This window comes from Brachypodium distachyon, chromosome 1 (assembly GCF_000005505.3).
Source record: "Brachypodium distachyon strain Bd21 chromosome 1, Brachypodium_distachyon_v3.0, whole genome shotgun sequence".
Lineage (NCBI taxonomy): Eukaryota > Viridiplantae > Streptophyta > Magnoliopsida > Poales > Poaceae > Brachypodium > Brachypodium distachyon.
In genome coordinates, this window is record NC_016131.3 from 43,067,771 (window position 1) to 43,089,711 (window position 21,941).

The 21,941-nt window shown below is 43.1% G+C and overlaps 3 protein-coding genes across 3 annotated transcripts; 2 read left to right on the top strand and 1 right to left on the bottom strand.

The window, feature by feature from the left end:
- Window positions 1-5,127: 5,127 nt before the first annotated feature.
- LOC100828952 (enolase-phosphatase E1) lies at window positions 5,128-12,319 on the top strand. Its single transcript, XM_010229507.3, has 5 exons — window positions 5,128-5,535; window positions 6,955-7,051; window positions 7,153-7,196; window positions 7,331-7,420; window positions 8,118-12,319. Exons 1-5 carry the CDS (start codon window positions 5,395-5,397, stop codon window positions 11,988-11,990), a joined length of 4,245 nt encoding a protein of 1,414 aa, XP_010227809.1. The 5' UTR covers window positions 5,128-5,394; the 3' UTR covers window positions 11,991-12,319.
- Window positions 12,320-12,838: 519 nt separating this feature from the next.
- On the top strand, window positions 12,839-18,570 carry LOC100827137 (DNA polymerase lambda). The gene is made up of 14 exons (XM_003563980.4): window positions 12,839-13,096; window positions 13,173-13,322; window positions 13,541-13,903; window positions 14,329-14,422; window positions 14,495-14,625; window positions 15,426-15,488; window positions 15,577-15,756; window positions 15,834-15,887; window positions 16,000-16,088; window positions 16,448-16,538; window positions 16,899-16,979; window positions 17,820-17,887; window positions 17,975-18,059; window positions 18,143-18,570. The coding sequence occupies exons 1-14, from the start codon at window positions 12,986-12,988 to the stop codon at window positions 18,239-18,241; spliced, it is 1,659 nt and encodes a 552-aa protein (XP_003564028.1). The 5' UTR covers window positions 12,839-12,985; the 3' UTR covers window positions 18,242-18,570.
- Window positions 18,571-18,866: 296 nt separating this feature from the next.
- Window positions 18,867-21,180, bottom strand: LOC100827452 (uncharacterized protein YuxK). Its single transcript, XM_003563981.4, has 3 exons — window positions 20,849-21,180; window positions 20,315-20,482; window positions 18,867-19,413 (listed from the first exon to the last, which is right to left on the bottom strand). Exons 1-3 carry the CDS (start codon window positions 21,093-21,095, stop codon window positions 19,184-19,186), a joined length of 645 nt encoding a protein of 214 aa, XP_003564029.1. The 5' UTR covers window positions 21,096-21,180; the 3' UTR covers window positions 18,867-19,183.
- Between the last annotated feature and the right edge of the window lie 761 nt (window positions 21,181-21,941).

Below are 21,941 nucleotides of genomic sequence, written 5' to 3' on the forward strand. Positions count from 1 at the left end.
TGAACGCTGGGAGCTTAGCCTGCGGTGCTCCGTTAACTAGGTGCTCCGTCTGAGATTTGTCCTGGACGGAGGACGCGGAGACAGGGCTCGTCCTTGATCAGCTCCACGCCTCCACACAGCGGAAAATTAAAACGTGGGATGACGAGATCGACGCGCGCGGTGGGGCTTAACAATTGGTACAAGTGCTAATGATGCATCTGATAACTGGTCATGCAAAGTAGTTCTAACCCGTGAAGATGCATGACCGGGTGAATTGAATCATTCGCCGGCCGATTGACTTGAAGATTTTTGTCCGGTCGTGGCCGAATCTCCTCATTGTGACATTGTCATTCATACATCGCTCAATTTGCTACAACTATGTATATGACGCGGCCGCGGGGGAAGCCCACATGCAGATTTGACTTTACCTGCTACGTAGTATACATAATCTCGTAATCAAATACGGAGTATACAATAGGATATACTGGTACTAATACTAAAACATTCATTCATCCAATCATTTGTATACATTCTGTTTCAATAGTTGAGTCTCATCATTGCCAATTTTAGTCCACATAGTTTAATCTTTATACGCGGCGACCATAGGTGCGTGGGTCTCTTTGATTGGGTTGGGTGCAACCTTGGATAATCGAGTTGCCTGGCTGGCTAGCTGGGAACATGCGGGGATCGTGTTTGGTCGGCGAATTAACGTGTATCTTTATTGAGCTCACGTGTATTTTAAGCTCGCTTTCCTTCAACGAGGGCGCAATTTCGTTGCCCCTGTGTGTTTTTGGCCAGCCACAGCCCGCAGCCCACGGGGCTCAAACCAAAGGACGACAATACCACACAGGAAGAATGTTTGCCAAGACCCTGGTCATGGATCATGAATCGTCGGGTAACAGTTACAGCCTCCGTTTCGCTTCCAGCTGTAAGATATTCTAATTTTGTCGTAAGTCAAAATTTTAAAATTTGATCAAATCTGAAATAAATGAACATCCACAGTATTAAATAACTATACTATGAAAATATAAATCATATCGATCAAACTTTCTTTTCAACTTAGAACAAAACTAAAATATTTTATATTCAGAAATGGAGAGGGTAGATGAGCTCTTCTCCCTCCACTTCAAGAGTCAAAACAAGGTGATCCACACCCTCAAGGATAACAATGCAGCGGCTCATCGATACGAAGATGTAGTCCCTCCCAGCTTCGCTTGTATCAATAGGAATCTTAGAGTCGCTTCTTGCCCTCTTCTTCAGATCAAGGCGCGAACTTGTTTTGGACTCATCTCTGTACTTTGTTGTATCCTCTCCTCTAGAAGAAAGAAATTTTAAAAAAATTGGCTCGTTTCATGATTTTACCCATACATCTTTTTTTATTAGAAACTTCGGTGTTCCTGATGCAAGAAATATAGTACCATCAAAGACCTAAAACAGAAAAACCAACAACAAAAATCTCTGGAGAAACATTGTACAAATGATTGAATAATCGCAAACAAAAATCAACAATAATGATCTCTGATAAAGCTAAAAGTTGCATCAAGATTTTTTGAAGTCAAAATTGCTAGATCGTAATCCGTGTCGTGATATCTTTCCATGTCTCTGGTGGTGAAATTACAGAAGACCAAACCTGCACAAGCTAGAAAAACCTCGTAGGTTTGAATAGTCGCTTCGCTCAACCCGAGAGATGAGAATCCAAGATCGGCGTACGTACCGTGGATTGTCGAACCGTTGATTTGTTGCTGAACCGGCGAGAAAAAAAACCGAAATAACAAAAGTACAAATCATGAGATCCACAGGCTCCATGGAATAGATAGTGTACTCGGTCACATCTTGCAGGTCTCTGACCGGCCATGCCACATTCTAGCCCGTAAATGGGAAAATGCCGGTTTGGTGATGCTAAATTATACTAAGAGGGAATTACTAGGTAGTGTTTGGTTGAGGTCATGAACTAGAATGTAATAGAATGATTCCAATAATTGAGATGATTTATGTGTTTGGTTCATAAAATATAGAAAACTGGAATGTAACCATTTGGTTTCTCAAATAAATAGAAATCATTTGGTCAAATGGAACCAGTTTCTAGGTGTTTGGTTCCTAAAACATAAAGAACTAGACCTTTGCATTCCATTCCATCTATGTAAAAATAAAACCGTTCCATTTCATTTCACGTTGCTCTCAAACCAAACAGAGTTTTTTTTAGAGCACCAAACAGAGCTTTTTTTTTTTTGAGAGGGAGGAACCAAACAGAGCTAGTGTCACCTTGCTTGCACTTTATGGGCCGAGAGAGGCTCCCGTGGCACGTCTTATGAGTGATGCTGTAGCGGTCCAAGGAGCAAAACTGAAGGAGTATGTCGCTACTCGCTACACATGCGCCAAATGCACTCTCTCTCAAAAAGAAGAAAAAAAAGAGCAGCGATGTACCCTGCAGCAGCGCGTGGCCAAATCAAATGTACCTGCTGTCTGTTGATCAAGAGAATGTTAGCTGTACTCATGTATCTTCAGGGGGGCATAAAGCAACCTTTTTCACCGAAAGCACAGCTGGCATTCGTGTGAGGATGTACGCTTTTGAGATTACACTAACCTTGCACGTAAGCATCATGATTCATGGCACTTGCGATGGAACCCAACGACAATCAATGCCCCAGCAACCGTACACGATTCCCGTGAAAAGAATAGCAGCCTTTACAGGCAAAAACCAGATTCCGCCCCGATCCATCCACAGACTACGCAAATCCCAAACGGCCTTTGCCAACTCATAACCACGGTTAGTTAGCCGCCAAAGCTTATCGGCGTGCCGCATGGTACCCACGGTGTTGTTCTAAAATCTAAACAAGCAAGGGGTCCCGTGAAAGCTATCGTCTCCGTCCACTTCCAAGGCCCGCCAACGAACGGACGGCGGATAGGCGCGCGCGGCGCGCTTTCGGCGCACGGGACGTTCAGTGCTCGCAAAAGACGAACTTAGCCAGTTAGCCTCGTTGTCCCTGATAGAAACTGACGTGTGGGCAACAAACGTTAGGACGAGTGTGTCAGTGGAAAGGGCTGGCGTGAACGGCGTGCAAAACAACGAAGGACGTGCACCGGGCTCTGATTAAGATTGGAAACCCAAATCGTCGTGGGCCTGCCGAAGTGGGAAGGACACGAAGAAAGGGCTACGGCCACGGGACCCTTATCTAGCGCTCTTCGGTTTTGTTGATTTTGGTTTGGCATGTGGGGGCACGCTTTGTGGGGCTCCATGTGTCATGCTTAAGACCTGATGGCTGATGTCAGTGAAACGAGAGCAAATGATTACCTCCTCTAATTGGAGCTGAAAGTGCTAGGAGTCCCTTAGAGAATGTACCTACATAGCCTTTTTTTTTGGCTGGTGTACCTACATAACCTTTGATGTCAGCTAGGCATAGAAATACAACACACGTTAACATGGAGTAAAAAAAAACTAATCATCAAAAAAGGCTGACAAATTCACATTGTACACATCTAATTGGGTCCTCTGGGAATTAAATTCGCACCAAGCCAAATCGTAAGTTGGCACGAGCCATGTATTATTATCTTAGTAAACATAAACACATTACGATGCAACGAATTATTTCAACATGTAGGTTTTCCTGAAAACACACACCACGATACCACTAAAAATTATGAGCATTTTCCAATTTGTACAATACATATTATGTTTTTGTTGGTGACTACCTCATTTAAGACTTGTAACCAACGCCACATTTATGGAACTTGTTCATACAATGTGTGCCATTAATAAAATGCCCCAAACTGACAGAAATGGGCCAGCCAGCCGTTGGGCTGACGAGGCATGCCATTTGGCCACAAATTCCTATAATAAGCTTCCAAGCTAGCAAAGGGGGCATCGATGGAGCTTAGCGGAGGTCGGGTCCTGCCCCCTCGAGTCGAGACTAGAATTTTTAAATTAGCAGGTACTTTTTTAGGCTTACAATTGAAGAAAGAAGGCAACCCCCCCCCCCCCCCCCCCGCAACTTCAGACCTAGGCCCATCTTCACCCAGATACAACATAAGTTTTCGTTATCGCGTTGGATATTATTGTCTAGCGCTGCCACGTAAAAGGAGGCATTGTTGGCCCATTTGGTCTGGTTTAGTCAAACCAAGTAGACAAAGGCTTGTTGCTTTCTCTAGAACCAGGCAAATCGACAATCTTGGACTCCCTGACAACAACCAACAACCCCCTCCCATTATTAAGAATTCATAGGACGCCCAAAAACTACTACAAAATTTAGACTTTTACGTGATTTAGGTGATGCTCAAACACTCTTTCAAATTGGTGATGAAAGAACCTACGAACTTCGCCGAATGGAATAAGGAGATGGGGTGAGAATGCTTTTTTAGGAATACGTGTCCACGTGGCTTGCATTGTCAGCCAGTAAGATGAAGCCCTATCTATTCATTGTAATTTGTAAAATGTGGTACATTTGTCAACAAGTTCCCTAAATGAGGTACATCAATGAAAAAATAATCTTAAATGGAATACTCACTATCACAAAACGTGATCTTTGGAGTAGTACAAACCGAACTTTACTCAAATTATTGTGTTTAAATATTGGTGTCAAGTGACCACACATGTTTTTATTTTCCATATAAAAAGAAATAAGTAGAGTTAGAGATGAACGTTGATATCCAACAAACCGCATCTCTTTTTCCTAAAAATTTTCCCCTTAACTGCTGCATATTTGTACAAAACAAACATATTGTATGAACAAAATAATATGGCAGTAACAAGAATTCCATAAAATATTACTCCGTAATATATTGTTTTGAAACATAGGGGTTACTGACATCTTGGACCAAAAAAGTAGTTTTTGGTTGATCATGTTTTTCCTTTTTTTCTATGATATTATATATTCCCTCCGTTTCATATTAAGTGACGAAATATTACATGTATTTAAACACTTTTTGAATATAAATGCTTTCATATTTAGACAAATTTAAATCACTTAATAGAAACGCTCCGAGTACCTAAGAACATTTCTACATTTTCTCCTTACTATCAGCGCAGTTGTTGGACAATAACCCGCAGAAAAATAAGGAAGGCTAGACAATATATCCACCGCGCAGCAGGAGTGGCCGTAGCAGTTCTGCCCCCTTTTGACGAAAGTAGACAAGAGCGCACGCCGCACCAACTTCCCCTGTCTGTCTGCTCTGCTCTGGCTTGCCGTTCCGAAGCCGGTGTGCTGCCGCCGCTTTCAGTTTCACCTTCTTCGCTAATCATCCCTCCCATCCCAGCCCATCCCACACACCATCACTTTCCTTTTCTCCTTTGCCCGATCCAAACCCTTCTCCCCTCACGCGCTCGGCCCAGCACCTAGGCTATCTCGGGGGACCGAGAGAGGAGACCAGAGCGGGACGGGGGACGAGCACCGCGCGGCGGCGACCGGCGACGGGGAAGGGATGGCGTCCGCGTGGGGCGGGACGACGCAGAAGTGCGCCGCGTGCGGGAGGACGGTGTACCCGGTGGAGGAGCTCGCCGCCGACGGCCGCGCCTACCACCGCCCTTGCTTCCGGTGCCACCACTGCAAGAGCACCCTTCAGGTCGACCCTCCGTTCCTTTCTTTTACCTCTGGCTCGGCTACGACGGCTAGGGCTAGCAGTCATGTTTCTTCTCCGCCTAGCGTCCCCTTGACCAGAATATTGCGCAGCACGAGTTTCCACTGTACATGGGGCTAGAAGCCTATAAAGTAGTACTACTACGGTAGATGCTGTGATCCTGTCATTCTAATACCGTGCTCATGCTCTCGTGATTCGGACTATTATTGCGAGCTTTACAAGGATAACTAATGCGTACTTAAGCATGATAGCTTGCTTATTGTACTACTTTAAATTATTATTCAATTTATCCTTTAGTGGTTTTTTTACATCATTGATCCTTTTTTTTATACTACACCATTGATCCTTTAGTTGTTGCTTGTAATTAGTATGGGTTTCTCTTTCACAACAACAGCCAGTTAAGACGTTAGGTTTCATGTTTATATCAACCGCAATGACTTTGCAGGATTGACACTCACATTTTAACTATTCAGTGCAACTTGCAGTTGCAGATAGTTCATAATAGAATGCAAATGATTATCGCACCTTTTAATCCATCTCTGAAGGAATTTCATTTTGTCTCAATGTTACCATAGTCCCCTATTTCAGATTTTATGGAGGGTGCTAACTCATATGCTGAGTAGTTGATCATATACCTGTTGATGAGTGTGTAATGATAACTCTGTTTTTCGAAAACCACATGGAATGACATGATATCAAGGCATAAATCTTGCCGTCCTTAAGGTATCATGAATATAAATGCATTTTAACTTCTTTCAAGGAATCCATCTTCACTGTACATTGATGTGTCATAGAGGTGTGATGAGTTCTTTGTACTTGCCTTTCCTTAAACAAATAGGCAAGACAGCATAGCATAGCACATGGGGTTTACTGATGATTTGCTGTGGGTGGACCCCTCAACCCCTGATTTAATTCAGCATCTGTGTATTTCTATTTTAGTTAGCACAAAAGCAATTATTTTCTGAGTAATCACGGCAGGGGAGGGGGACTCCCCACCTGAATATATTATCTCAAAAGAGATAACTCAATGAGTCTGCATTACATGCGGATACTGAAGGAGTCCGAATTATATGCGGATCCTGAAGGAGTCCGAATTACATGCGGATACTGAAGGAGTCCGAATTACATGTGGATAAGTAGTCACGCCAGAACGTGGCAGCTACCTTTTGTGATGCTTTCTTGAAACGGATATTCCAGAGAGTTAGGTCGGAGATTACTGTAAAGCTTTATTTAGAAACTAATTATTTTGCTGAAAGCAGTAATTGTCATACTAAATCTTTTATGCTTAATCATACTAGTTGGTACTGGTACCATCTTTTTCTGTTTATGGCTAAAGCTAAACCTAATTGAACTAACACTAAAAGTCTGAAACTAAACTCGTTCCCTGTTTTTTTTCTGGTGCAGTTTAGTAATTATTCTTCCATCGAAGGTGTCCTTTACTGCAAACCTCACTATGACCAGATACTAAAATCAACTGGCAGTTTAGACAAAAGTTTTGAAGGTACTGCAGGCAATACTTCATCAATTGGCTCAGATTTTTTTTTTCAGGATTAATTTCTAGTATTGGACTCTAAATCTGGGAACATTACTGTCTTATTTCAGGTGTGACAAGATCAGCAAAATCAGAAAACTCAAATGGACATAAGGTATTCTGAGCTTCCCTACGATGTACCTTTTGTGTGTTAGAAGCATATCCCTAGTATCTAAATTGTTTGTCTTATGCTCCATTATACAAAACTATCATGTCAATTTCCTCCTTGAAATTTTACCCAACATGCAGGTCCTGAAAAGCAGCAGGTTCTCTAGCATGTTTGTTGGTACACAAGAGAAGTGTGTAGTTTGTAACAAGACCGTGTACCCTCTTGAAAAGGTCAGTATTAATTTAGTCTTTGGCAGTGGTACACTCAGGAAAATAGGCATTCTGTAGATGAGAACGGTGAAATGGTCCTGTAATGAACAGTATAATCAACAGAATGATCTCCATAATAATTGCAATCTGGCAGATTCCCACATCTAATGCAGTTTCTTAATCCTAGTTGCAAGTAGTATCCAGGCAAAAAAAATTAGGGCAAGCCTTCCGGCCTCTTCATTCTCAGATATGCACAGCCAACATTTTATGAAAAAGATGTCAAGCATCAAGTCCGAACACATCGGCTTACAAAAATGAGAGAAAAACCTGAGGTCATCCTTTGGCCTTGCGACAGCCAACATCTCAATCATCTACGAGAATCAGCAGGCACGTGCCTCCAAAGTCGTCGCTCATGCCTGGCCCCAGCCTAACGCCACCACCCACACATGCTACCAAAGCGAGTTTTTTGTTAGTAAAGAGAAGTTATGCCAATCCAATAGTGCACGGTTGGGACTTCAGTGCCCCTTTCCAAACACAACGCATAGCTGTGTAAGTGTCGTATAATCAACTACACAAGTTACATCGTTTCCAAGAAATGCAAAAAAATGCTTGCGTTTTTAGCAATAATTTTTTGTTGCATGTATTTTCTCTATTATTCCGTTACTTCCTGTATCGACCTTGTTGACAGTAAGCTTTTGGTTCAACTCACTTTTTACAGGTTGATCTTAATGGAGGCTCATATCATAAATCATGCTTCCGTTGCACACATGGTGGCTGTACACTCAGCCCATCCAACCATATCACGCATGAAGGCAAGCTTTATTGCAAGACCCACCATTCTCAATTGTTTATGGTTAAGGGAAATTTCAGTCAATTTGAGGAGAACACAGTAAATGCAAAAGTGGCTCTCAAGAAGCAAGAAGAAACTGAAGGAGACACCAAAAAGCCAAGTCAAGGTGATGGACTCACTGAGGAACCGTCAGAAAATGAGCTCACAGCTGGGAAAACATCCCCAAATGATGTTGTAACTGAAAAGCAATTGCAAAGTAGCATCGATGTTGCCAAACCATTAGAAAGCACAGTCCAGAAGTTAGCAGAAAGTGAAGGGGTTACTGAAACTGAGTCAAAAAGTCATGTAGAAAACAAGAAGCCATCAGAAAGCAGTGCAGAGAAGCCAGTGCAAAGGAGTGTAGTTGATTTTAAGCCATCAGGAAGCAGTGCGGCAACAAGAAAGCCATGGCAACGCAGTCCTCCCAAAGATAAACCGTTACTGAGTAGTAAATCCACTGAAAAGCCATCAGCGATTGATACAGCCATTGAGAAGCCATCATCCAGTAATGGGATTAATGTGAAACCATTGGACAACAGCACAGGGGTAAAAAAGTCATGGCAACGTAATTTAGCTACCGAGGATCCACAGCTGAGCATTTTACCATCAGAGATGCCAGCATCAACCAGTTCAGATGACGTGAAGCCATCAGAAAGCGGCGAAGTGGTCAAAAAACCATGGCAACGCATTGTGACCACTGAGAACCAAATACAGAACAGTGGACCAACTGAGAAGGCATCGCCGACAAGCACTACAAAACCATTTGATAGCAGAACAGCAATTAAAAGGCCATGGGGACGCAGGGTAGCCAGTGAGAAATCTCTGCAGAGCAGTGAGGTTGATTTGAAACCAGTGGAAACCAGTACAGAGGTTACTGTGCTACAGCAACACAGTGAAACGACTGAGGAACCTCCACAAACTAATGCAGATGATGCTAAGCCTTCAGAGAACACTACAGCAGTTGTGAGAAAGCCATGGCAATTCAACATAGGAACTGAGACGCAACCAAAGAGCAATGTGGTTGATGCAAAGACAAGTGAAAGTAGTGGAGTGGTCAAACGGCTCTGGCAGCGTAATGTGGCATCTGAGAAGCCATCACAAAGCAGTGTAGCATCTCTGACAACATCACAAAGCAATGTGACTGTCACAAAGCCAGTCCCAAGCAACATGGCTGTGAAGAAGTCATGGCAAAGAAGTATAGCTCCAAAAAATATGCCAGAGAGGGATATGACTACCAATAAACCATTGCAAAGAAAGGCAGTGATCGAGAATCCTCAACAAAGCAGTGTGGCTACAGAGAAAGCGTCACAAAGCAGTGTAGTTTCTGAGGAACCACAGAAAATCAGTGTTGTCACTGACAACAAATCGGAGACTGTCAAAGATACCAAAAACAGTGGCGATGCTATCAAGGAGCCATCAGCAACCAGTGAAACACAACAGAGAGGCCTGATGACAGAAGATGATCTCTCTCTTGAGAGGCCACCTCAAAAGGAAGACACCATCAAGAAGATAGAAGAGCCTGAAAGTGATGCCACTTCTGACAACCCAACAAAGGATCCATCAGCACCTAAAGGGGCTGCATCTGATGAGAGTGTGTCAGAGTCTCAAACTAAACCAATTGTTGAGCAGACATTAGAAACTCAACACGTTGTGGCTGCTGAGAAGGCAAATAATCAGATACTGGAAGCTAAAAATGATGCAAGCGTTGTGCAGTCATCAGGATCTGAAAGTGTTGCACCTGCTGAGGTTCCAGTGGAGCAGCCATTAGAATGTCAAAAGGATGCAGTTACAGAGCAGCCATTGGAACCTCAGCCTGAAGCAGATGAAAAGAATCTGTCAGAGCCTAGCATGGATGCAACTACCAAGGATACATCGGAGCCTGAAATTGAAGCAGGTACCAAGAAGTCGTTAGAACCACAGAGAGATGCAGCTGCTGATCAGTCAGCTGAGCAGCTGTCAGAACCTCAAAGTGGCACATCCATGGAGAAGTCAGCAGCCCTGGACATGGGTACTGAAAAGCCATATGAGTCTCAAAGTGATGTAGCTGCTGTTGAATCATCAGGGCAGCCATCAGAGCCTCAGAACGATGCATCTGTCGATAAGCCATTGGAACCTAAGGTTGATGCAACTGCTGAGGAGCTATCAGAACATCAAAATGATGCAGCTCCTCATAAGTTAACTGAGCATCCATCAGAACATCAAATTGATGCACTTCCTAATAATATAACTGAGCAGCCATTGGAGCCTCAAAAGGATGTATCTATTGAGAAGTCACTGGAAACAGAGAGTAATGTTGTTACTGAGAATCCAACAGAAAGCAGCTTAGCTACTGAAACACTGCATGAAAGCACTCTGAAGAGCACCAGCACCACAACCGAGGAACTAGCACAACGCGACATTTCTGATGAGGCACCGCCCCAGAGCATTTCACGAGAAACACCAGTGGAGAGCACCGTATCTGTTGAGGAATCTGCAAATGTTGGCGGCACCAGCCTTAAACTATCAGATGACAACTCAGCTCTTGAGAAGCCATCCGAGGACAGTGTAACTCCTGAGATGCCATCAGAGGAAGGTAAGGCAAGTGCAGATCCAGCAGAAGACAATGCGTCCCTTGAGAAATCATCAGAGGAAGACGAGGTGAATGCTGAGCCATCAAATGACAGAGTGGATCTTGAGAAGCCATTGGAGGATGACAATGCCAGTGCTGAGCCATCAGAGGACTCTGTAACTCCTGAGAAGCTATCAGATGAAGGCAAGGTGAGTGCAGAGTCAGAAGAAGACAATGCGGTTCTTGAGAAACCGTCAGAGGAAGACGATGTTATTGCTGAGCCATCAAATGATGGAGTGGATCCTGAGAAGCCATCGGAGGATGATGGTTCTTGTTCCAAGCCATCAGAGGACTCTGTAACTCCTGAGAAGCTATCAGAGGAAGGTAAGGCAAGTGCAGAGCCAGCAGAAGACGATGCGCCTCTTGAGAAACAATCAGAGAAAGAAGAGGTGATTGCTGAGCCATCAAATGAGAAAGTGGATCTTGAAAAGCCATCGGAGGACAATGATGCGAGTGCCAAGCCATCAGAGGACGATGTAACTCCTGAGAAGCAAGACAATGCGCCTCTTGAGAAACCATCGGAGGATAACAGGGTGATTGCTGAGGCATCAAATGACACAGTCGATCTTGAGAAGCCATCAGAGGACGACGTTGCCAGTGCCAAGCCATCAGAGGACGATGTAACTCCTGAGAAGCCATCAGAGGAAGGTAACGCAAGTGCAGAGCCAGCAGAAGACAATGTGCCTCTCGAGGAACCATCGGAGGATGATGAAGTGATTGCTGAGGCATCAAATGACACAATGGATCTTCAGAAGCCATTGGAGGACGATCTTGCCAATGCCGAGCCATCATTGGATGATGCAACTCCTGAGAAGCCGTCAGAGGAAGGTGAGGAAAGTGCAAAGCCAGCAGAAGACAATGCACCTCTTGAGAAACCATCAGAGGAAGACGAGGTGATTGCTGAGTCATCGAATGACACAGTGGTTCTTGTGAAGCCATCCGAGGAGGAAGATGACATTGTCAAGCCATCGGAGGAGGACAGGGTGGTCCTTGAGAAGCCAGCCACTGACAAACCATTGGAGGAAGAGGAAGGAGGAGCAGCCAGTGAGAAGCCATCACACGGTGATGCTGTCATCGAGGCGTCATCGCAAGACGACACAGACTCGGCCACTGATAGCGCCTCACCAGCCACCGGGACAAAAATATCAGCCTAAGCTCTGTGAGATAGTGGTTAGCCAGGTACAGTTAGTGAGCACCAGTAAACAGTTTTTAACTGAGAGATGAAGCGATACTGCTGTCGATAGTTTTGTGTGCCATTTTATTTGTTTTACCTGTATACAATGTTTGAGTTGTAAACTTCGAGGGAACAGAAAGAACGATGGTATTGGTTTGATACTCACAGCAATAACCCCCTCCCCACATTAGGAGGAGGGGCGGCATGGAGGTTTCTACAGTACAATTTCGTGTGCGGTTTGATTTGTGGCTCATGTTTTTTCGTACATCGAATGCTGTTAAATGATTTTATGCAAACTGCTTTGTGCTTGCTCAATTGGTTCAGAATTGCTTGTGTCCCGTGACTAGAATTGGGAGTGGTTAGGTTAGAGTCAGTCTAGTATGATTCTGTTGCGAAGCTGCCACTGCATGCTGTGCCTGCTCTATCAACAGAAGTACTGTTCTCTTGTGAATTTGATTTGTTGCTCATGTTTTGTTATACTCTTTCTGTTCCAAATTAACTGACGTGGATTTATATTAGAACAATGCCACAACGGAGTGAGTATATCAGATGGTGTGATTTGATGCGTGTGATTGGTGTATTGGTTCATAAGCTTGTGTGTTGTGTTCTGGACTTCTTTGACTGGACCTCCCTGTGACTAGTTGTTCCCTGTGAGTACTACCATGGGCGGATCCACGATAGAAATTCAGAGGGAGCAAAAATTTATTCATGAACTAGTCGGATGATTGAGACTGGGGCAGCTTCTCTGTACGAGAAGGATTCAGTGAGGTAGGCTTGGTACAAAGAGAATGAAAAAATAGAGTGGGGGCAGATGCCCCCGTAGCTTCTATGTTGGATACGTGTACTACGTACTGTTCTCTTGTGAACAACCTTCCTTACATAAAAGAAGAACGGTGTAGAACAACCTAAAACCTCAAAAACCCCAGAGAGGAGTCTGGCGACGAAGCGGAGGAGGGAGGGAAATCGAAGCTTTCGATGGCGCCGAAGCGGCGGAAGCCCGCGCGGCCGGCGTCGGACCCCGAAGGAATATTCGGCGGTGTCTCCGCCTTCTTCGTCCCTCACTCCGTCCAGTCTCACCGCCTCGAGGTCGCACCCCTCTCCTCTGGATTTGCTCTCGCTGGCGCTTCCATTTGTGCTTAGGTTTCGGATGCTGTTGGTGCAGGTGTGGAAGCAGAAGCTGGTGCAGATGGGGGGCCGCGTCCAGGAGAAGGTCGCCAACGCCAAGGGCGTCACGGTCAACCACGTGCTCGCTGCGGACGCCAAAGCACTGCTCCGGGAGCTCGATGCCGCCTGGCTCCACCGCTTCCGCGGGGTAATCGCTGATCTCCCTATTCTCCGTTGCTCCGTAGATCCCTAGTCTCTCTCCCCTATGTACAAGCTGGTGTAAATCAGTAATGTGCGATTGTCTGCATTTGGCATTCCAACATCTGCATTCTGTTCTGAAAGGTTTGTTGGTATGGTCGTATGGAACCCTTTTGAAAGATTGCATCAAGTGCCTGTATTCATATAAGGACTGAATTTTGATTGCAGAGCGTGGTGTCCTTCGAGTGGATGGAGGAATGCCTCAAGTCCGGTGAGAGGCTCCCTGAGCATAAGTTCACTATCAATTATGAAGAGGAATTTAAGCCCAAGAAGGCAGCTGGTACTGGACATACAGGAGCGTCACGTCCTCCAAAACGGAGCAAAATGTCATCTGAAGATCATGGGAAACGCAAGGAAACTATTGTACAGGATGGGGAGAAGGAGCTAGCTGTTGGAGAGCATCAAGACGCAAGTACACATGCACGTGAAGGTTCAGGTGTCGATAAGGGGCGTAGCCAGTATGTATGTAGCCAGAGTAGCTCTGGAGACACTATGGATACCATTGGGTCTCATGGTACATTTGATATTGAGGTATAATCATGATCTGATCTGATAAACCAATGTGTCTAAACCATGTTGACTCTAAAGGTTGAGCTAGATTATTTTAACACACCCATCCTTCTTTACTTTGCTAAAGTTCATATACAGTCATTAATGAACTCTGAGCTATAGTTTCAACATGACAGATTAAGCTTCACATGTCTGTTGAGTATCGGAATTCGGCCCTGTTATCCTGTTATCCTATAGTTTCAACATGACAAATTAAGCTTCACATGTCTGTTAAGTACACAGTTGCCTTTAGCTATTCAATTTAGACCCATGGACTGCAAACATGAAAGACTTCAGTGCTGGACTTTATCTCATTTTTGCATAGTAAAGCGGGGATTCTCTGCTATGCTTCGTTGGTACTTGTATTGCTCCTTTTCCATGTGCTAATTCATCAGTTACACAACCAGGAAGCTTCTTCTGTAGAACCAACGACATATGCTCCACCAGACCTCAACAGGAACATCACGGAGGTTTTTGGAAAACTTATCAACATTTATAGAGGTAAGGACATTGTACACAGTAATGTTTTTGTCCTTTGGTTCAATGTTGTGAAATTTTATTTTCCTCTTGAAGCCCTGGGAGATGGCCGGAGATCTTTTAGTTATTACAAGGCCATTCCTGTGATTGAGAAACTACCCTTCAAAGTAGAAAGTGCCGACCAAGTTAAAGACCTCCCTGCTATTGGGAAATCTTTGAAAGACCATGTATGTATGTCTCATTCTATCATTTCTTACTATTATTGGTGACTGCCAGTTTAGTATGCAACTTTTTTGACAAGCCAACAAGTACATTTCGAAATCTCCAAGTAAAAATGACATTAACACTCCTTATGATTATATAATAATAAGATGGACGCATTGTGGCCCTCTTTGATTCATAAGAAATGTGGAGGAAAAAGTGTAGGGATAGGAAATTTTCCTTTGGTGGCACTATTCACTCCTTTGATTCAAAGGAATTGGGTAAAGGGAAAGTGGAGGAAAAATTCCTTTGATCTTTGTTTCAAAGGAAAAACGTAGGAATTTAACAATCCACTCATACCTCTTGTTTTAGTTCCTATGCACACAAAATGAGACAAGAGTGTTCATTGGTATAATAACATTCTAATTAATAATTATACTAATACATGTGGTTTGACTTTAATTTGACTGTGTTTAGTAGAATTCCTGTGTTTTTCCTATTCCTGTGAATCAAACACCCATGTTTACAAAATTCCTGTGTTTTTGAATCCTCTGTTTTACACATGCATTCCTATCCTATTCCTGCGTTTTCAAAATCCTGTAAATCAAAGGGGCCCTGTCTGTGATTTTTATGTAGAAAACTTTATTCTTATCTTCACTGATCAAATAAGATCTAAAAGTACCACATGATTCTGAATGAACTGTTGCACTAGTATGCCAGATAGGAGTATAACTACTGAAGTTCCAAGAAAAAGATTGATTTTGCATTCATCATTTCATTTGCAGTGTCTTTGTTCTTGACTGCATTAAACAATTACTGTATACAGATTAATGAAATAGTAACAACAGGAAAGCTCTCCAAGCTGGAACACTTCGAGAATGATGAAAAGGTAGAGGCAACCTAGTTTTGAGCGAGAACTACATTCTTAAGCATCATCCAGCTACATGCCCTGAGAATAGATTTACATAATTTTGAAGGCACGGACTGTCAGCCTATTCGGCGAAGTTTGGGGTGTTGGTCCTGCAACTGCTCTCAAGTTATATGATAAAGGACACCGTACTCTTGAAGACCTACGAAAGGATGATTCACTTACATATGCTCAGAGGACTGGCTTGAAGTTCTTTGATGATATCAAGCAAAGAATACCTCGGCATGAGGTATGTAATTTGTAGACTTGTTTGCTATTGATTACTAGCTTTTTGACAGCTCATACTGCATTGACCTCATTATCTAGGTCAGTGAGATGGAGAAGCTTTTGCAAGACGTTGGGAAGGACATCTTGCCTGGAGTGAGTTGCATTTCCAGAAACTATGTCTCCATCACACATGAGCTCCTCCAAAGCCAATCATTTTCCTAAATGATTACTAATTTTGTTTATGCATGACTCTTCTTGTTTGGAGGTGACAATTGTATGCGGAGGATCATACAGACGTGGAAAAGCTTCTTGTGGTGACATGGATATTGTTATAACACATCCAGATGGTGAAAGGTATACTTCAAAGCATGTGCAAAATCTGTTGACTTCTTGAAATACAGGTTTAGAACTAGACAGATCATGCCATATGCAACTATGGAGAGAATCTAGGCATCTATAATCGATTCATTGTATGCTATAATATTTTATTGAATTTAACACTATTTGGAAAGTGAACATGAGAAGATGGAACATTGCAATTGCTCCAAATAGCCATTTATCTAAAATTGTCAGCGGTCCATTTCTTTCAACTTGCTAGTTTGGTTTATTGTCTTATCCAGTTGTCCTCCATTATAAGCATAACTCATTTCATATTTATCCATGAACTATTTAGTAATGCAATATATATGCGAGGCCTTACAGTTTTTTTGCAGTCATGTAGGTTTTCTACCGAAGTTTGTTCAGCGGTTGAAGGACATCAGTTTTTTGAGGGAGGATCTTATCTTCAGTATACACAGCATTGAGGTACGTTTTAGCCACCAATGTCACTTAATTTGGGAAGATAGGATATACAAAAAAGGAAATCCTATATACAATTATGTGCTGTAAAAAGGTGGAAAATGGCAAAGACAGTTTCCAGCGAATGTATAAATCGGACTGTTTGTTGTTGACATAGAATTTGTGATTTTGGGTTGCTTACAAATTATTGCCATAAGTAAACTCTTGTGCTTATTTGGTGATTCATTGGCAGCCAGAACCGCTTAGGGTTTTGTGTAAAACTGGCTAAGAGTCATAGATCCTAATGTTTAGTATGTTCCGTTTTCAACTTCTGGAGAAGTTGTGTAAGCAAATTTGAATGAACTAACATTCCTCAATTAAATGCAGGGAACTGACTGCGGGGTTGACACATACTTTGGTCTCTGCACATATCCTGGGCGTGAGCTACGGCATCGCATTGACCTCAAGGTAGTGATTCCACTAGGAGATGTCTATGCCCAGTTATGTTGCCATTTTTATTTTCATTTAGTGTGATTTGGTTATTTTGGAACTCGCAAACAAAATTCATGTGGTATGGGTTGTCTCTGTTGTTGTTTACAGCTGTATGTATTGTGATTTGCTGTGATAACTGCAGTGTGCACCAGAGTTCACATGATCCAGGTTAAAAAGAATAATTCTTGTGTGCCATTTTTTCCCTTCAAAAACCAGTCACCGACATATATGATTGAGTATTATATGCATGAGTATAATTGTGTAAAATGCTACTCTGGACATTTTTGTGCCTTGTGCAAACAGAACAAGTTTGATGCATGTAAAGATGCTCTGTAAGATCACCATGCTTGTATGGTGCAGACCACAAATGAACTAACTGTTTCATAAAACTTGGCGGATACATAGTGTATTCGAGCATGTACATGTGGGATTTTTGTCTGCATAACAGTTCGAACATGTACATGTGGGATTTTTGTCTGCATTTTTTTTTTGTGACTTAAAAACACAGTTTTTGATATTTTTAGAATAAATAGAGCATCTGTGCTCTTCTAGGGAGTAGAAAATCCATGTCTCATCTTATCTTCATAGAAATAAACAACTCCGTTTTGTTATGATGACATGTCCCCTTAATTATAATAATGATGGCTATGTACTTACAATCCTTTGTAAATAGCAATTAACATGTCATTTGCAGTTGTGCTTTTCTTTGCTGGCTGCAGGCATCCTGATTTTATCATGCAAAATATGCTGCATAATAACATTAGCATGTAGTAATTCTCTGCTGACAAAAAGATGTTCGCCATTTGGTGTGGGCAGGTGTACCCAAGGAACAGATATGCATTCGGGCTGCTTGCTTGGACTGGAAATGATGTTCTAAATCGACGGTATAAATTTGTATGCACATACAGTATCTTGGTCACGAAAGATCCCACTTTATTTTTGGAAATAAGTTCCACAATTGAAACATGCAGATTAAGAATATTAGCAGACTCCAAAGGTTACGCGCTTGATGACACGGGTTTGTATCTTGCTACTCTGAGCAGTGGTGGAAAGCGTGTACGTACATATGCTTTGTTCATTAGTCATAACAGATATATCTTCTTTTTTGTCTCATTTCTTCATTTTGCTTGATTCTGCAGATGGGGAGATCAGAAGCTATAGTTAACTGTGACACCGAGAAGGATGTCTTCGACACACTTGGATTCCCCTGGTTGGAACCTCATGAACGAAATCTCTAGCTTCTTGAAACGCCTGCTTTATAATCTGTAGCTTGAGATGAATGCGTAGATTTTGTTTTTCTTCTCGTTGTAGACTGGCAAGTATCGATTTCCAGACCTTTCTGTAGAAAATGTGTTTTGGTAGACTTGTATAGTTTTTGTTTTTCTCCTTACTGTATGTACTGTACATCAGTGGGAGAATGTTCTTCAACTGGCTTGTATCTACCTTGTGTTACACAATCCCTGCACCTTCTAGGTGACAGGGTGCTTTAAATGAGCGGTGCTGTGGCTCTGAAGCTGTTCATGAATATTTGGCACCAACTGCAGACATCTCAGGGTGATTTATTTTTTTTCTACAAGTTGTCAATTTCAACAATAGTTTTTTTCCCTTCTGTTTTTTTTTTCAAATTTTCAACAAAAACTACTTTTTCATTCGTAATGCAGAAAAAAACAGTTCCAGGTTTAGAATTTGGTTAAGCAGGGTTGTTCCACAACAATGTGACCCAAAGGTTATTTGCCATATACATAAAACCTGAGGTTTTGTGCGACTGTTATTATACTATTGTTCTTTCAGCAATTTATAAGAACATCACATTAAAGGCATTAAATGTAGAATTAGATTCGACACAAAGTTCCAGGCAAAATGTAGCAAAAACATCTTAAGTGATCTTGTGAAATTTATAAGGCACTTCAAAGCTTGTTGCATTGTGAGTCCAAATCCCAAAAATCACCTCTCTTAACATTAGCCACTCAAAGTTACCACGCAACATGGAAGACATCTTGATGTTCATCCTAGACACCGTCAGTGACTGAAAGGTAGTGGAGCTGAAGTTCAAGACTTCAAGTAGAGCTAACCATAGTTACCTACATAGATGTGAGATCCTGCGAAGACTACTTACATCTCTTTCTTTGCCTACACCTACAGTACGAACTAAGAAGCAAACAATGCAGCAAAAGCTGTGATCAATAAGAGCTGTTGCTCGGACCACCACCAATGATTTCCTCCCTGTCGATGAAACGCTCGAGAAGCTCCTGGTCCTTGGTGACTATGCATTCGTCGTCTTTGCCAAACCAATCATAGCGGTTCTTTGCAATGTAGTCATAGATTGCATCCCGCAGTGGAACGGGGATAATCAGCATGGAGCTCAACGCGGAGTAGGGAAGAGGCAGGTATGATGCAACTTTCAGTGCAGCTGCCACCAAAAATTGAAAACGTTGAGTGCAATGATGCTGAAATGAGCATGCCATTTAGCAGTAGGTTTGATCATATGCCCCACTTTACTTTTCACTTTGATATGCCACTATACCACAGTATCACCTGTATTTATTATTTGAACGTCACACATATGGAAGTCTGAAAGTCTTCCTGTGCTTTCAGATTTCTGATGCCTCAATGGCAAATGAAATTACAATTAAAAAAGATAATGAACTTTATACACCAACCACATTTGCACAACTTAACGCAGGAGTGCAAAAACAGTTATAATTGCAATAACTTGGTTGAACAAGGGATGGATCAAATAATAGAACAAAAAACATGCAGCAAAACAGCTGAAACATAGATAGGCACAATGACAAGCTTGCCTATCCTTCAGAAGCATAACTAATGATAAATCCTGTAATTGACTAAACTCATAAGCATCAGCAAGAAGGGCTTGCGGTGATCGACTCACAAGTCACAAGTCACAAATCATGGCCTGTATCAATATTTGATACTAGATGGTACTTTAGAAAACATCAACTCTAGAATTCAAGTGGCCTTCATGTTAGGATTCTGCAGAAAAATGACAAGACCACAATAAAGCAAGAACTCTGTCTCGGGTGAGGCTAAATTCCTACACATAGGTAAATCAAGCACACAGCCACACACACATAGCATAAATCCAAGTGGCACTTTTATCACCAACTAGTATGAAACATGACACCTAATAGTTCCTAATTGACACTGCTCTCAATGCCATAGAATTAACACATCCCTGCTTGTGCAGGCTGGCCTAGGTCCGCCGTTGTTCAGGTAAAAAAAAATACATCCCTGCTTCAAATCACATGTGACCAACGAAAACCTGTTCTGAATCTGATCAGGAGCATACTGACCTGTAGAGCCTTCGTAGTAGGCCTCAGGCCCCTCGATGAAGAGCACACGCCGCAGCACGTCCTCCCGGTCCATGCCGACCAACCTCAGGTATGGTTCTGCAGCTCTGGACTGCACACAACAGAACCTGATCTTGGCGTGCTTGTCTGCCTTGAACACCCACTTCACCCCTACATCCGAAAGCCACAAATGATTTTCAAAACAACTAGTCCGTCAGTTGCAAGATGTAGGGCGCAATTTGACAGTCCAAATCCATCCTCTGAACATTAATTAATCTAATAATACGTGCGTTATGTTATACAAACTTTATACCATCAGTTTCATTTTCAAAAAAAAAATTGTTGTGATTTGTTAACTGAAATATTGCATAACACATTTACAGTAAACTACAAAAACCCGAAAGTCAAAATAGACCCTTACATTGCGTAAAGGGAGGGAGTTATTCACGGGCACAAGAAACAAATAGTACACCATACGCGAATGGTTCGCCCAATTAGCGTACGGTTCGAGCCAGAGACATCATAGTATGTGCTTACCGCGGTGGCAGAGATGGCAGACGCCGTCGTAGATGAGCACGCGCGGTTGCAGGACGGTGGGCACGGTGGCCGCGATAGCGGCGGCGGCCCCGACCCCGACGGTCGACCCGGGGCGCGGCGAGTCCTCATCGATGACGAGGTCGGCGGTTGCGGCGCCCGCCGGCGCGCGGGGTGAGTAGCCGCGGAGGCCAGCGAGGGACGGAGCGAGACGGGGGCGGAGGCGGCCGATGAGGGTTCGGGTGAGCATTTTCCTTTCCTCGGCGGCGAGGTGGCGCTTCTACACAGGTCTTGGTTTCGTTTTCTTCACTTTTCTTTTCTTTTCTCACTGTCGCTTATTTAAAGCAATTGGGGATCCCGTAGCTTCGTCGCTTGGAGAGCAAGTCAAATAGCATGGTTTTTCTTTTGAAATAAGTCCATTTCACTCATTCAAATGTTAAGTAAGTTTATCTCAGGCCTTAAATTACAAGACATGTCAAGTTACCGTCCCTCTCTCGAATTACCAACTTCAGCCATTGCATCTCCTCTGTCGGTTTTTTCTAGTTCCTGCAAAACAGATCACCACGCACGCAGGGCTGATCGATGCTGACTGCCACAGTGGGGGTTAAAGATAACAGCAACGATTTTCTTTCTTCTCCCTCCCATATCCCCTCTCTCTCTCTATTCCCTTTCCCCAAATTGCAAGAATCCAAATTGATTCCCGAATCGCCGTCTCTCGAGCCGGCGGATGGTCTCTCAATTGTTCCCCTCCACCACGATGAGCTTGACACGTTGTTCCTTGACGGTGGAATCACAACCACCGCCGCCTCTCAGCTCTCGCGTCCTCTATCTCTCATGTTCATGCTAAGTACCGAGAGAGGGGGGAATGAGAAAGACGGAAGGGAGGAGTACCGAGAAGGGGGGGGGGGTGTTACCCCCTAATGCCATGCCGGCGGTCAAAGTTGACCTTTTTGGCTAGGAAACCAGGAAAGATAAGATTAGAGAAGGGTCCGTCACTAAACGGAGTTGGAAGTTTAGGAGTAGTATTTGGCTGCTTTCATTGTGCAAGGTGCGCTTCTAGCGTAGTGGCTAGGGGCTCTAGTAGCACCTTTGGTCC